At 48.9% G+C, this 15,445-nt stretch overlaps 1 protein-coding gene across 1 annotated transcript; it reads right to left on the bottom strand.

Moving 5' to 3' along the window:
- Positions 1-86: 86 nt before the first annotated feature.
- Positions 87-11,229, bottom strand: OPRL1 (opioid related nociceptin receptor 1). Its single transcript, XM_027881574.1, has 5 exons — positions 11,138-11,229; positions 10,612-10,881; positions 9,840-10,093; positions 2,085-2,440; positions 87-1,758 (listed from the first exon to the last, which is right to left on the bottom strand). Exons 3-5 carry the CDS (start codon positions 10,064-10,066, stop codon positions 1,235-1,237), a joined length of 1,107 nt encoding a protein of 368 aa, XP_027737375.1. The 5' UTR covers positions 10,067-10,093; positions 10,612-10,881; positions 11,138-11,229; the 3' UTR covers positions 87-1,234.
- Between the last annotated feature and the right edge of the window lie 4,216 nt (positions 11,230-15,445).

Genomic DNA, 15,445 nt, shown 5'->3' with positions numbered 1-15,445 from the left:
ATTCTCCACAAAGCTCTGACCCACTGGGAGAGGAAAAAAAAAGAAAAAAAAAAATCAATCCACAGTTGGCAGGAGGGGTGGTGCTCTCAGCATGGTGGATCTTATCTCAGTTAAAATAAAAAAAAAACCAACAAAACAAACAACAAACAAACAAACTCCAAGCCCCCACCTTTTGTATGGTTTGTGCCCCGCTTATCCCACGCAGAGCAGATGGGACTGTTTTAGGCTGCCCCCTCCTACCAGGAATGTCCGTGTCTTCTGGAGGAGCTGCCATTCTGACTTCTCCAAAATGGCTTTCCCCTATACATAAACACATTTATATATAGGCCACTTCATTCCTTCCCCCTCTCACTGAGGAAGATCCCCAAGGCATGCTTGGCAAGGTGAAATCCTGCCTTTTATCTGTACCTAGAGCACTACAGATATGTATTTACAGACACATTCTGTCCACTGTCACACTGGAAACACAGAGTTTTTCTTTTAAAAAACCATCAGTAGCAGCATGTAAACGAGGAATTGTGATCATTTCCTCCTCTTGGAGCTACGATCATCAGTTTTTACAGTCCTCCTCGTCCCCCTGCTCCTCTCCAAGAGGAGGGTTTTACTGCAGACCCCATCTGCAGGAGCTGGCGTTGTCCTCCAAGGCAGTTTGAATTTCCCTTTCCGCCAGCTCCCTCCTCTCCCTCCCCGCATCCTTCCCTGCACGATGACTCATCCTGGAGATGATCTCGGGTTTTGTCTGATGGCTCCTGCCCACTTTGGCTGCAGCAAAGTCTAATTTCAGAGCGACGGCACAGGAATAAAACCCGCACGCGAGTGCCCGCTGAGCCACACGAGCTGTTAACATCTCAACTCGGGGAGGCAAAAAGCAGGGGAAGAGTTCACATTCTGTCTGTCTCCCAGCAGCAAAAGTGTAAGCCCCAGGAGCGATGCCTGTTTTAAATCCTTAATTCCTGAACTCGCAGTAATGTTGCAAACCCCCAGGGTTTTGCAGGAATCAAGGGGCTGATTTTGCACATGTTCCTTAGTGCAGGATGCACTAGAATTAAAAATGCATCGAATGGGCTCACTTCTTCTGCATGCTCCTGCAGTAGCCAGTTTTCCCAACCCCCAAAATTGTTTCTCGCCTCTCAGCTTTGAGGTCCTGCTAAAGAGCTGTTATCTGAGTTAGTTCTGACGTGGGGGTGGTTGGACTCTGCTGGGCGACAGCCACCATGGGAATTTCCATGCCTAGTCAGGCCGGATTGTTAGTCCCCTCCGAGTTCTTGCAGGCATAGGCCACATCCTTGGCGATGCTGCACATCCTGTTGGACATCTGGAGCTCGGTCCTGAAGGCGGTGGGGAAGCAGAACTTCTTGAAGCACGCCTTGAAGTTCTCATCCAAGAAGGCGTAGAGCACGGGGTTCAGGCTGCTGTTGGCGTACCCCAGCGCGGTGCAGAAGCAGGAGATGGCCAGCTCGAGCTCGCTTTCCGCCTTGGCACCCAAGCACTGGACCAGCACAAAAATCTGGATGGGAGTCCAGCAAACAATGAAGACTGCCACCACCACCAGGACCATCCGGGTGATGCGCCTCAGGTTTCGGTCCTTCTCCTTGGAGCCCGAGAGGACACGGACGTTCTTGAGCCGCCTGATCATGAGACTGTAGCAAATGGTGATGATCAGCACGGGGATCATAAAGGAGAAGAGAAAGACGCAGATGCCGAACACCGGATCCCAGTAGTCCACTGGCGAAGGGAGTTTAATTAGACAGTCAATTTCTGCAAGTGAAAAAATAAATTGGAAAGGAAGATCAGCAAACACAGAGCAAGCAAAAAGGCATCTGCACACTGAGATTAGTTTAGACTAGTTAGAGAAGTGGTTGGAGTTGATGTTCTTTGAAGTCTCTCCCAACCTTAATGATTCTGTGATTCTATGTCTAATACTGGGAAGGCAGCAGCAGTGATACAGGGAAGCAAGGGCAGAAAGGAAAGAGTTAAGACAATTTTACAGCAGAGGTCTCTGTTGCTGATGAAAATGGCACTCTGAGCCCATGGGTTCTCCTGGCCACCACCCCCTCCCACCCACGAGGTGCAGTTTTACTGACCGTTGTTCTCGTTCTCGGCGGATCCCATCACCATCGCCGGGATACCGAAGACAGAAGCCAGTGCCCAGATGCAGACATTCACCACCTTGGCCTTGTGGGGAGTGCGGATGTCCAGGGCTTTGATGGGGTGGCAGATGGCGATGTAGCGGTCCACGCTCATCATCGTCAGCGTGAAGGTGCTGGTGAACATGTTGTAGTAGTCTATGGAGATGGCGATCTTGCAGAGGACGTTGCCGAAGGGCCAGAAGCCCAGGAACGTGTCTGTACCCTGGAAGGGTAAGGTCATCAGGCACAGGGTGTCAGCCAGAGCGAGGTTAAAGATGTAAATGTTGGTCGCTGTCTTCATCTTGGTGAACCTGAAATGCATTAACGAGCAGCTGTTAAAGCTCCACCTGATGATGGGTAAGACATTAAACTCTACTGAAGAGGCCGTTCTGCCACTTTGGGAAGGATATGCAGTATTTTCTTATGTAATGAGACTGACCACCCTTCACCTTTCTACCTCCCACAGTTCAACCCAGCTCCTAAAAGATCACGCATGGTATCTTCATAATCACTTCCACGGGCAGGAGAAGTTTATTCCTTCAGACTGCAAGGAATGACCATGAAAGCCTGAGCCTGTCAACTCACACAGCGTTTCTTGAAAAATTACTTCAATAAGGCTAACCTAGGATTTCACCACGTATGGCTTCATTATTATAAATACTGGTGAAAGCTTTGCCCAACAAGATGATTTGAAAGATCCAGGCTAAGCTGATTAGCCATTTTGTGAGGGCTCACAGTCAAAAGGTATGGCTAATGTGAGCTGTCAGGTCACAACAGGTGAGATGGCCAGCCCTGGCCAGCTAAAAACTGGCGAGGAAGGAGGTTTGAATCAGAAATCAAACATCACAATGGATCTTCCTCAAGAAAGAGGTAAAGTCACAAGTCAGCTCCACTTCAAAGAATTTTTGTCATTTCGATATTACTTTCATCACATGAACTGACTGCCAAAAAGAGAGATTCACCTTGCTCTAATGGCAATCATCTCCTTTTCACACTTGGGAAATGATGCAGAGCAAACTGTAATCACCTACCCATGAGACATGCAGAGTCTGCAGAAATGGAAGCTCAACAGTGACTCTGGGACTGAATCTAACATTTCAACTCCAGGATGTTCCTCTCATGGGCAAAATAGGAGCTCAAATAGGTATAATTTTAAAACTACAGCTCATCCATCATTTACTGTACTAATGGCCTTTGCAGAAATGTGGCCAAAAATGGCAGACAGGGATGTATCTGTTATTAACAGAGTGCAAGATCGTTTGAGGGTAACATTTCTACTCATAAACTGCTGCACTATTTTCACCCTATGTTAGAATATTATAGGGTCTGATTTGACCTAAAAAGCTCTTTTTGTCAATTTGATTCAGAACAGCAAACCCATAACTGCCCTTCTCAGCTTTATGCCCTCCCCTCAGGGTCTGAACTTCAGTTCTTGAGAGCTGATTTGAATGCTTGGCAGAACATTATCAGTGGCACACTCTGAACTCTGCTGAGACACACGGTGACGTGGCCAGCTTTGCAAGAATAGGAGCCAGGGGAGCCACAATCCAGGCTATAAAGTCTATTTTTTCACCTGCCTTGGAGCTTTGAGCTGGGCTCGTATTAGAAATCTGAAAGTGGCTTCAGAAAGCAAGACCAAATGTTCCATTTGACCTGCAAAGGCAAGGAGAGCTTTTGGAGGTGAGCACTGATGGTTGGAAACACTGAAGTCCTTACAAAAGCCTGTGTCAGGTTCCTCTTGCCCCAGAAATCACAGGTTCTTAGAAAGCCAGCCCAGATAAACTTACGTAACCAGAACTCGTAGAAGAGAAATGCCAGTGCCTTTCCTTTTGTGGTGGGATGAACAAGCAAAACACTTTGCAAATCCAGCTCAACCAGGCAGCTGCCAGGGCTTTAAGCTTTGGGATTCCATCAGGCTCCAGTGCCCTGAACCCCAGAGCAGCATCTCAGGGTAGGCAGCTTTTCTTTGTGTGTTTGAATTCTTGCAGTTGGCCCAAGCATGGCAAAGTACTCAGGAGGGTGAGGTGGGTCTGTAAGTGGGTTCAGTCACCTTCCCCTCTAGGTCAGCAGAGGGGAATTAAAATGAAGAAAATTAAATCACTGCTTTTTATCAGCCCCCACAAAAATAAATATTGTCAGCTCAGGTTTTAGGAAATGATTCAGTCACCTAAGACCGTGTTAGCAAAGGTCTCCTGGGAGCTGTAGCCTTCTCTGCATAGCACAGACTGGCTGGGCTGGCTCAAGCTTCCCGAAGGTCAAAGCTTGTTGCAGTCCATCCTTTCAAGAGGACTGGAGCTGGAGGCAATTCATCAACATGCCTCTAACACTGACTGCTCTTACTGACGTTATAACTCAAGGGAATAACGATTTTGAGCATTGATGAGCAACTGGACAGCAAAACAGAAAAAAATAAAGGTTGTTTGGGTTTGGTTTTCTAATTGACCAGTGGGAGAAACAAGGAGAATTCACTTATTTCCAGCCCCCTTCCAACATCCATGGGGGACAAAGCTGCCTCCCTGCACACTCCCATTTCCTCAGCACTGTGAGAAGTTTGGGGCATCTCAGCCAACCTTGAGCTCAGGGTGTGCAGATCACAAACCTTCAGCTCCCTCCCGCACCCCTCCACCCCCACCAGCCCCTCTCTTCCCAGATACTGCTCAGCAAGAACTCAAAATCCATCTGCAATTGCTCAGCTTGGCCCTGCAAAATCTGCTCTCCCTCAATGCACAGATTCCTCTCTGCTGCTTCCTTCCTCACCACCTCCTCAAGGTGATGGCAGAGCCACCTTCCCTCACTCCCTCCAGCACGGGGACATGCTGAGGTGACTGGCCCACCACTTACCTCCTTCACCCCACCTTCTAGTGGATTTTAAAGCTGATTTTGTGCTCTTGAAAGGTGGGGAAATTAATTTACACCTAATTAATTACTTCTACTCCACTTTCTCTGCACGCTGAGAGCCAACAGCCATTACCCCAACCAAACAATGTTCCCAAACACTTCCAGAATGTTCAGTACACAAAAAAAATCAATTAATCGCTTCTCTGCGGATTAACCTCTTTTTCTTTTCCTCCAGGAACTGAGAGTGTTCTTTTTCTTAATCTGCACAAAAAAATAAAACAAATTAAACTCTCGGGCTTTAGGAGGCACCTCAGTTTCCTCCCCCCATGGCACAGCTCTGCTGCAGATAAGCCTGTGGCCTCCATGGAGGACATTAGTTCCCTGCTGAGCCACTTTCTTGCACTCTGCCATGGAGGTAATTTCCTAATGGAGCATCTCCCACAGGGTGGTTCTCAGCTCTTCATCCAGCTCTACCTCTGTCACAACAGTAACTGCTTTGCAATCCTGTTCTCTCGGATGCTGAAGAGAAAAAATGGCTTGATAACACATCAGCACTTGTCTTTCCTCTCCTTTTTTGATAAGTGGACCTCAAGCAACATTACCTGGAACAAAGCTGGACTTCAGCAAGGGGAAGATGTGATCTGGGAGTGAGAATGGGTGGGACACAACTCTCTGGGCTTTAGGGCCCTGTTTGTCACAAGGATGGATTCTGCCCCTGGCTGAGACTAAGGGGAGTTGCAGATCTGTTTTACCTACCTTCCCTCTTTTTCACCCAGCCATGGCCAGGCTGCAGGACAGTGAGCCACTCTGGATGCCCCCAGGCTAAGGACCAGCTGGCTGCAGCAATCCTGCCACCCGAAATGGGGCAGCAGACACTGGGGCAGAGGCACCAGAGCAAAGCCTGCAGCCATGGGGAACCCTGAGCATTATCTCCAGGAGCTCTCTGCCTCCAGGAGTCTCTCGATTTTCATATTCATAGCTCCAGCTAATTGGGATGCAGACAGTGCTGTTCACCTTGAGCAGCTCCCTCCATCCCCACCTCTCACCCTGGCAGCAGTGAAAGTCTTTGCCCCGGTCCCTGAACATGCACCTGGGAGCAAAACAGAGCAGAAAAGGCTCAGGGAGAATTTTTACTGAGCTACTCCCACCCTGTGATGGTAGAAAACAGCTCTGGTTCTCTCACCTTTCTGCTCCCAGCCTGCTCATAGCCTACAGGTCGTGTGAAGCTGCTATTTGATCTGGCACACAGCAGATTTGTGTCCCCACAGCCCTACACCCACGCTGTGCTCTCCACATCCCTGCTGTTCTGATCACCATTTCAGAGTCCCCTGAGCCTGAAACTTTTAACCAGTTCAAGATGATATATTCTTAATGGTTTGACAGGCCCTTGAAAAATCCAAAGAGTTTGAGAAGGGACAAATTTAAATTACTTTGAACTCTGAGGGCAGACACTACGGCAAAAGCAGCCACCAACACAGCACCTAAAAGCCTATAAATTATCCAGCAGGACAGGGACTGACTAGCAGGGGTTAGTTAAGGAGTCTGCTGCCAGCCAGGGTGAGCACACACTTTGGGACAGATGATTTCCTTGCCCTTGAGTCTCACCACTGTGTCCAGGTGACAACTATGAAAAACAAGCACTGCCCTCCTCCTCTGGGTGCTCTCTGGAGAGTGTGGATGGGGACATCACATCCTCCTTCCCCTTTGCTTTCCTTCCTAAAAACAAGGGGCAAGCAGCCTTGCAGAATTCAGTCAACAGCTAAGAGGGATCTCAGCAGCCTTGTTTCCTTCGCTCTCCCCCCAAACCCTCTGCTCAGCTCCTTGTTTCACATTCATTAGAGAGAAGAACAGGAAATATATGCAGAAGAGAGCAAACAGCAGAAGGAGAAGGGAGGTGAGGCATCATCTCTGCTGGCAAGGAGCGCCACGATGAGCCAGCAGAACAAATCCACAGATGAGGCAGGTTCCCACAGCAGGCCCTTTACTGTCCAGGAAATCGTGTTCCTGATGAGAGCCCTTCTCCATCTTACCCAATTAGTGCTGCTCAGCACTGGAAGGGACTGACAGCCACACGATGACTGTCTCTAAATTAATCATTCCAAATTTTAAATCACTCCAAATATAATAGAGGTGTAGGCTGGGTTCTATAACACAGGGGAAAACCTAGAGGAGGCTTTGAATTTTCACTTTCGTGTGAAGTACTGGGAGATTTTAAAACTTTTCCCTCAGTGCTGCAGAAGACTCGTTCAAAAGGAACAAAAAATGAGCCTGATGCCTCCAATTTCCTCGAGTGCTGGTATTAGAGTCTTTTTATTTCCCAGCTCCCTCAAAAACAGGAAACAATTACTGTTTATGACATTGTACCATTCTTTTTCTGGAAGATAATGCACCATTTTCTGATGGGCTGTGTAGTATGTTGAAGCATGGAAAGAAAAAAACCCAGTTTTTATAGGATGCATCATATCTACAGGTGACAGGGGTGCAGCACAGAGGGTTTGCCAATCATTTTTCCATTAATGGAAGAGATAGATCATTAAAAGTTCCAAATCCCCATGTTGACTTATCAGCAACCAGTTTTCAACCTACTCAAAAACAGATGCTACTCAAGGCATGAAGCATCAATGCCCCAATCTGGGGAGAAAAACCTGTGTTTGAGAAGTTCATCAGCATCTTCTTTGTGTGGTCACTAATTTGGTAGCTCTGCATCAGTCCACATACACAGCAAGGGTGAGAATCTGGGATACTGAGCTCAGTTTGTCATCACACCTGCTCCTGACCTCAACATACAGAACAAGGAGAGAAGAATCCCGAGCAGAGATAACCAGAAGCTGTAGTTACTCATTTCCTTGGGTACAACTTAGTGTTGGTCTCAGCTCAGTACTGAGCTCCCAGGGGACACAGACGGGGGAAACCAGTGGGAGCAGCAGCTTCTACACGTGCCCCAGCAAAAGGAGTACCCAAATAATCAAAATGTCTGTTGGTGCTTTTCTGTACATATAGGGGTTTCTGGATAAAGGGAAATAAAGAAATGGAAAATGGCTGGGGGAGAAGTGGCACCTGTTGAGTGCACCAGGTGGCACCTGGGGGTGGCTTCAGTTTTCAATTGCTTAAACCCAGTAAAATCAGAGTACACACAAACAAGTTAAGTTCCAGGGGAAATTTGGGTGCTTAAATCCCGCTTTCTTTTCCTGAGTGCCATTTACCCAACTGGAAGGTATCAAAGTCAAAAAGACGTGGAACAGAAGGCACCATTCTGCATGCATGGCCACGGCACAGGTCCACCCTGACCAGGATGCTGGCTTGGGACACTGATGCTATTTATGATACCCAGTCACAGCCCTGGGCAGGGGCCAGCAGGATCCAGCTGCTCACAACCCACAAGACCTTTGCAGACGGGGAGATTATTGCCAAGACTTCTTCTCCTCACACACATCTAAGGTTCATGCATGGGGTAAGGACTCCCTTCCTCTGCACGCACACTGGTTGGCATTCCCATGGAGCTGCATCACTGTCAGACAAGGACTTCTAACTCCCAGAGCCTCACTACTCACCACACTTAGACACACCCACAAACTCCTCAGATGACTGCCACTACACTGAACAGGAACACGAGCTCTTCAGACATGGCATGAGGTTACTGCAAACCTGGTCTCTGCATCTGCAGGCTCCCCAGGGCTAATGGGATCCCTTCTCTCTGCCATAAGCTCCTCTGCAAAGAGAGCACAGATAGGCAGCCTGATGAACAGTCACCTCACTCTGCCCTTGTAGCAGACATTTAGATACCCTTCACCGACCTCTGATATCAGAGACTTAATTTTGCAGCATCTCCTGCAAACAAGTTGTGTTTATTCAGGGGAAAGATGCTTTGGAAGCAGTTGGGCTACTGGCAGGGGCAAGACAATCTCATCAGTGTCTGAATACCTGCTAAATATTTGCATTTTCTGTTGAAGGATTCAACCTGTCTTTTCTGTGCTGGCAGTATCCACCTGCAGCAGGAAACTGCTCCAAGACATGGATAAAATGGAAGATCCCTCCTTACCATGAAAGGTGCAGAGATCAGAAGGGGAGTGCTGGGATTTACCACAATCACAGCCCTAACAGCTGCATAAACTTATTCTGTACTTAGAAGGGGAACAAGGTTTCTGATTCCCAGAAATAAGGGTGTTTGAACCACAGCAAAACCAGACAGGGACACTTAAAATGCCAGCCAGGGAGGCTGGAGTGGTTCATGATCCATCATGCTCTGTCCCTCTGCAAAGGTCCCCCCACTCTCCTGACTTCAGCACGAGGAGTCAGAGAAGTTGCCCTCAGTTCTGCAACATCCTGTCACACCTGCAGCTTCCAAAGGGTTGGAAGAGTTACATTCCTGATTCTTCCCCAACTAAGAGCCTCCCCACACGCTCTTTGGAAAGAGCCAGCTCCCAGATGGAGCAGCACCTGCAAACACAGCTGGGGTGCCGGACACAGCACAGGAAGGAGAGGTCCCATTAAGGAGCCAGCACACTCTGGCAGCAGAATGCTCCCAGCTCATTGTCCTCTTTAGGGACATCCAGCTCCCTACAAAAAAACCCCAACCAACCAAAAAACACCCCCAAAACATTTTTTTTTTTTTGAGCCCCTCTGCTCTCTCCATTCCATTCTCTGGGTTAAACTTTAGGAGGCACCAGAGGGCAGCTGAAAACTGGCGGAAACCTTCATCGCAGCCTAGGAAGGGTTAAAAAAAACAAATAAAACCAAAACAATAAAACAAACGCTACATCATTACCACTAAAGCACATCACGAACACCAGGGAAGCACCTGCTGGCTTCACCTGAGGCAGGGAAGGTCTGCCCAGCTCCCAGCCTTGCCCGGAGCCTCCCTGCGTGTCCTACCTGACGATCACATACATGACGGAGCAGTTGCCCACCAGCCCCACAATGCACACGATGGAATAGACAACCACGATGGTGATCTTGATGCTGAGAGGCAGGAAGCTGTCCCCCGTGCTGTTGTTAAACCAGTTGCTGGGGAGAAAGCTCAGGTTGAGCATGGAGGAGTCATTCAGCAGCTTTCTCAGGTCAGGGTCTTCAAAAATATGGGCGGGGAAGAGCGGGTCCATCCTGAAGCACCAGCCTGCGCCAAGGACCTGGGGCACCAAGAGACAGTTTTAAGATCTGCTGATCAAACGGGTAGCAGGGGACTGTGGCAAAGCATGTGCACGAGAAGCGCTGGGGAAGGATGATTTATTACCAGGGAGAAGGATGATTTATTGCTGGGAAACGCAGCCCACCCCCCCCATCCCCCCGAACCTTCCCAGGAGCATTTTGATGGTCTTGCAACCCTGAGAGCCCGGCGCATCCCGGGCACACCGAGATCACGCATATCTCCACACCGCCGGCGCAGGGGACGCGCGGGCTGCACACGCCATCCTTTCCAAGGGCTGGATGCTCCCACCTGCCTCTCCCAACCCTGCGGGCCGGTGAGTCCCCCCACACGCGGCTTTGTGCCCCCAGACCTTCCACTGCCCCCCGTGTCCCCTGAGAGCCACCGCAGCCCCCCACTGGGGCTGAGGCACAACCTCCCCAGCCCCCAGTCCCGGTCCATATCCTAATAAAACGGCAGAAAAAGCCCAAAGTTGGAAATAAACCCCAGTTGGCTCCGTACCTGCGGCGGGTCCCCTCTAGCGCAGCTCCGGACCAGGCTCCGCTCCCCGCGGCCGCATCCAGCACCCCCGGGCCGGGGGATGAGGGGGGACACGGGACAAAGCCGGGGGCTCCGCAGGTGGAGGAGGGGAAGGGGCTGCTCTCGCGGGCAGGGATGCTGCCAGAGCAAGGGGCTGCACCCCGGATCCCACGTTTTTAAGGAAAAGGGAGGGATGAGAGAGAAGGAGGGAGGGAGGACGGAGGGCGGCTGGGCAGAGCCGGGCTGCTCCCACTGCGTAAGAGAAAAGCGGGAGGGGGGAAGGTGGAAAAGAAGCGCGGGGAGGGGGAAAGAAATAATAAATTACCAAACGCAGCAAAGGGAAGGCGAGCCCACACCTGCCAGACACGGGCAGCGTCCTCCCCCCGCCCCGCAGGCGCCGGGAGCTGCGGTGGCCTCCCCGTCCCACCCCCGACATGGGGAGGGGGGGCCAGCACACCACAAGCTCCCCAAACCCTTCCTCTGCCGCAGCCCTCGACCCCCAGCCTACCTGGGATGGGCTCCTAGCCGGAGACGCCGGGAAGAATCGTGGAAGGGTGCTGAGGAGACAGGGATTCGGGCAGCAGATTCCTCCCTCCTCTGCAATTGTGCAACCTGATAGCTGTGCTAGCGCAGGAGCAGCGGAATGGGGAATCTGACCTAGAAATCGGCAAAAAAAATACAAGGAGGAATGAGAATTAGGGGGAGAAAATTGCTATTATTTAGTGATCTTCTAGCAGCATTAACTAAAAGTCATTTTTTTGCAACCCAGACCATCCTGCACTTCACATCAGAGTTAGAGTAACACACATATTCCAAGAGGCTGCAGTGGTAAATTCATTACCTCAAGGTGGGGTGAGCCACAGAGACCCCACAGGTACCTGCAGTTCCCAGTCTGGCTGTGAGATATTGACCCTCATGAACTCGGTGCCCAAGAGCTGCAGAGTCCCCCCAGGTGTGCCACCCCTCAAACAGGTTGCACAGAGGGCATTTGGGGTCCACCAAATTGGATTGACTACCAAGAACTAGAGCCTCCTGGTCTGGTGCCTGTGGCCATCTCCAGCATTTCCCCAAAGAAGCCATTTCACAGCAATCTGGGGAAATCTCTCAGTGTTGGGGACATAAGCAGAGACACATAGATCAGATTCAACCTGGGGCACACTGTTACTGCCCAGGAGATGGGGAATAGGAACATGAGCTCTTGTAGCAAATGCTTTTTGTCTTCCCAAGCCTACAGCCAGCCCAACACAGAGCTCCTGGGGCCCAGCAGGCAGTCGGGGCTATCCCTTTCTGCCCCAGTTCTGTTTCAGTGAATGTTTGGGGATATTTAGCACAAAAGCTCCATCTTCTTCGCAAGGAACACAATGCCAAGGTGTGGTGTTGCATGGTAATTTTCCTGAATGCTTCCACAAGAGCAGATCACAGCTCTAATGGGGAACAAGGGAAAAAGTACGACCCAGAGATACAGCCCCCCTGTGGAACAGAGCAATCCTACTGCTTGAAAAAGTGAGGGGTTTGTCAGCCCGCTAATGAGAGTGTGAAATAAACACTAGACTAGACATTACCTTAATTGTTAATGGATTGATTTTCAAAGGCTGAAGGAAGGACAGCAGTAAATCAGTGCAAGAGCTCCCAGCTGGACAGCCCAGGAGCTGACGGGAAGAGTGTTTGCAAATTCAGCTCTGCTCCTCTCTGCTGGCTCCCACCCCATAAATGCTCTCAACCCTTCTCACACTCCCTTTTATGTTAATTCAATGCAGCAAATGCGTCAGGTTCACCTATTTGTCTTGTTGTGGTGCTCATTTTCACCTGACAGATGTGCTTTCAGAATGGCTGCTGTAAAAGGGATCAGGACTGTCACCTTGAACTACTGACAGCCAAGATGTGCCTTGTGTATGGGACAAACCCCCTTCCAAAAATTCTTCTCATCCATCCAGTATCTTCTCAGTGTTCATCCCTGCCCTTTTTGCATGGGGGAAAAAAAGCAGGATATTCCTGCTGCACCTTCAGTCCAAGTCAGCAGCGGAGAGATCTGTCCTTCCAGAACATCTCATGGTATCTTAACAACCACTCTTCTCTGAATCTCTGGGATGAGCAGAAAACAGTCATCTCAAGAGCAGGACTTGCCAGATTTCTTCCTCATCAGAAGTCTTCGCCCTGTCCTTTAGGGTCTATGCACCAAGGCTGGGAAGGAAGGCCACCAAAATTTTATTTGCATGACCCAAAAGGATTTCTCCCAGCCTATTTTTTGAAAATCCACTCTTCAGCCTGAAGGTTTCTCGGCAGACAGGATGCTACCAGAAGCCAAATAAAATAAATTAAAAAAAAAAAAAAGAACAAGCCATAAAAGGCCACCCTTCTTCCAGGCAGTGGTTGCCCAGAAAGCACACATGGAAGCAGTGGGTCACACCATGAACAGAGGCTGGGTTTACAAGAGTCCAGAGCATCAACATGCAAGTGAAAAAACACATTCACAGTACAAATTCTTTTTCTTTTTTTTTTTCTCCAGCCCACTTTCCACTGAATATCTGCAAAATAAGATTCAAACCAGGAGTATATAAAAGGGTTTTGATGCCTTTGGTAAATAATTACAGTGCCCATTAACAAGCTAAAAAGTGTCTGAAAATGAGCTTTGTGCATATTTGGAGTATATTTGCAGGTTTTCAGAGGCTTATATTATAAAGAGCCACAGCTGGGTCCCAAGCAGGCTTGTTCTCTGCTCAGTTAATGGATATATGTTGGCAGAGGAAAGAGTCTGGGCTTTCCCCACATAGAATCGTGGAATGGTTTGGGTTGGAAGGGACCTTAAAGCTCATCTTGTTGCAAACCCCTGTCATTAGCGGGGACACCTTCTACTTCCATTAGACTAGGTTGCTCCAAGCCCCATCCAACCTGGCCTTGAACACTTCCATGGATGGGGCAGCCACACATATCCATACCATTTGTACCTCCAAACTCCTGGAGCATCAGTACAGTCTCCTCAGTTGTGGATGAAAACTCCTCAGTTTCTTCGGGATAATCTAGTTCAAGTGCCAACAGTTACATCTTCTGCTGTTTCAACCAGTTTAACTTTACAGACACTGCTCCTAAATGTGGAGTATTTTTGCTGATCCTGCAGAAAGCAGCCCACAGCCACCTGCACATCTCATAATAGCAACAGCCCACACAGGGTTTGGGGGTTTTTTGCCTTTTCCTTTCAGGAGGAGAAGACGTCTGCGTGTCAGAACTGTTTTGTCACCTTTAGCACGGTTTGGCAATCTCTTTAATCAAGGCCCTCACGAGCAGGGAATTAATCTTGCAAGGTATGAAATCATTTCTCTTGCAGGAAAAAAGTGTCTGGGCTGGAGAGGAGAGGGAGAAAGGCTGGGAGGGGAAGTGGAACATGCTTGAAAGGCTGGAAAGCAAAGCTTAGAAAATGCAACTGTCACTCCTGGGGTGGTGGGCACCTGGCTAATTACTTGCCAAATGCTAATTAGCTAAATTTGTACCATAGCCACTGGTGGTGGGCGGAATTTTTTCTTAGGACATTAATGACCACAGAAATTCAGCAACCACCTGCCCCAGTCCATGGCAGAGGGGATTGGAACTAGATGATCTTTACACATCTATGGTCATCTGCTAGAACATCAGAGAATCTGGCAGGAAGAAATGAAAAGTCATAAGAAAATAAAAATGCTGTCTCTGGATCCCCAAAAGCCACTTTCCCAGAGCCACCCCTACAAGGGGACTCAATGGTACTTCTCAGAGACAGCACTGACAAGTTCTGTTCCTTGCATGATGTTATAAATCACATAGCACAAGGCAAAAAGATCCCACAAGTGGATTATCTGGCCTCTATCACCAACAGGCTCATTCAAAAAAATGAGAAATAACATCTCTTAGGAAGGGGACATTGGCTTCTTCAATATTTGCAATAATACATATTCATTGTGGCTTCTCTCTTTGGCTCCATCAGGCTCCTTTTAGAGATGGCAGAAATCTCTGCAGATGCTTTTCTGCACTGCTGAGCATTGGAACAGAAAGAAAAAGAGAATAATCCTTCCCAAGGAGCAAAGAGGGTCCTGGGAACAAACACACGCTGGGAAAAAGAATCCTGCTGACTTCAGCTTGCACTGGGATGCTCCATAAAACCCAGACCCTCTGGGGGGAGTTTGGTCAGCAGGATGTCACAGACCATGTCCCATCTCCATCAAGGTCCCTATTCCCTTTCCATGATCAACCTTCTCAGGAAAAGTAGGTTTGAGGTAAGATCTCAAGGTGCACACGGGCAGGGTGATGGTGAGGGTCCAGACCATATCAAAGGTGACTGATCCCACCACGCTTGTTGTGCCAGAGATGCGGGGTCAGTACCTGTTTTCCTCTGTACCTTGAAACCCCACCTTGCTGCTGGCTGGGGACCTCCCTGCCCATTTCCAAGACTGCAAGAAGCTGATCCATAGGAGCAGGCACATTATAAAATAAAATTATTTCCTGCAAGAAAGAGCTGATCCTCAGAGCCACCGACCTAACAAAGCTGGAGTCAATGGATTCCTCTTTCTAAAACAACAGGACAGCAGAACAAGTCTAATTCATGCCTATTGCAAGCACAAATACAAAGAAAATCTCTCCATTTCTCTTCTACCCATCTACAAGGTGCACAGTAAGAAGGATAACCAGGATTAGTGCCAGCAGCATTTTGAAGAATAATATGTGTGGTGCTGTGCCTGACCCTCACTACTTACAAATAATTACAGTTGATCCTGCTTTCACCAAAAATTCATTTAGAGCAAAATCCCTCAAACTCTAATAAGAAAAAGATAGCACACGATGCTACCCTACT

The sequence above is a fragment of the Empidonax traillii genome, unplaced genomic scaffold (assembly GCF_003031625.1).
Source record: "Empidonax traillii isolate 1590-97213 ecotype Southwest subspecies unplaced genomic scaffold, ASM303162v1 scaffold91:size2966241, whole genome shotgun sequence".
NCBI classification, from domain to species: Eukaryota; Metazoa; Chordata; class Aves; order Passeriformes; family Tyrannidae; genus Empidonax; species Empidonax traillii.
The sequence above is the reverse complement of the archived record's forward strand: the minus strand, read 5'-3'. Positions and strand labels throughout refer to the sequence as shown.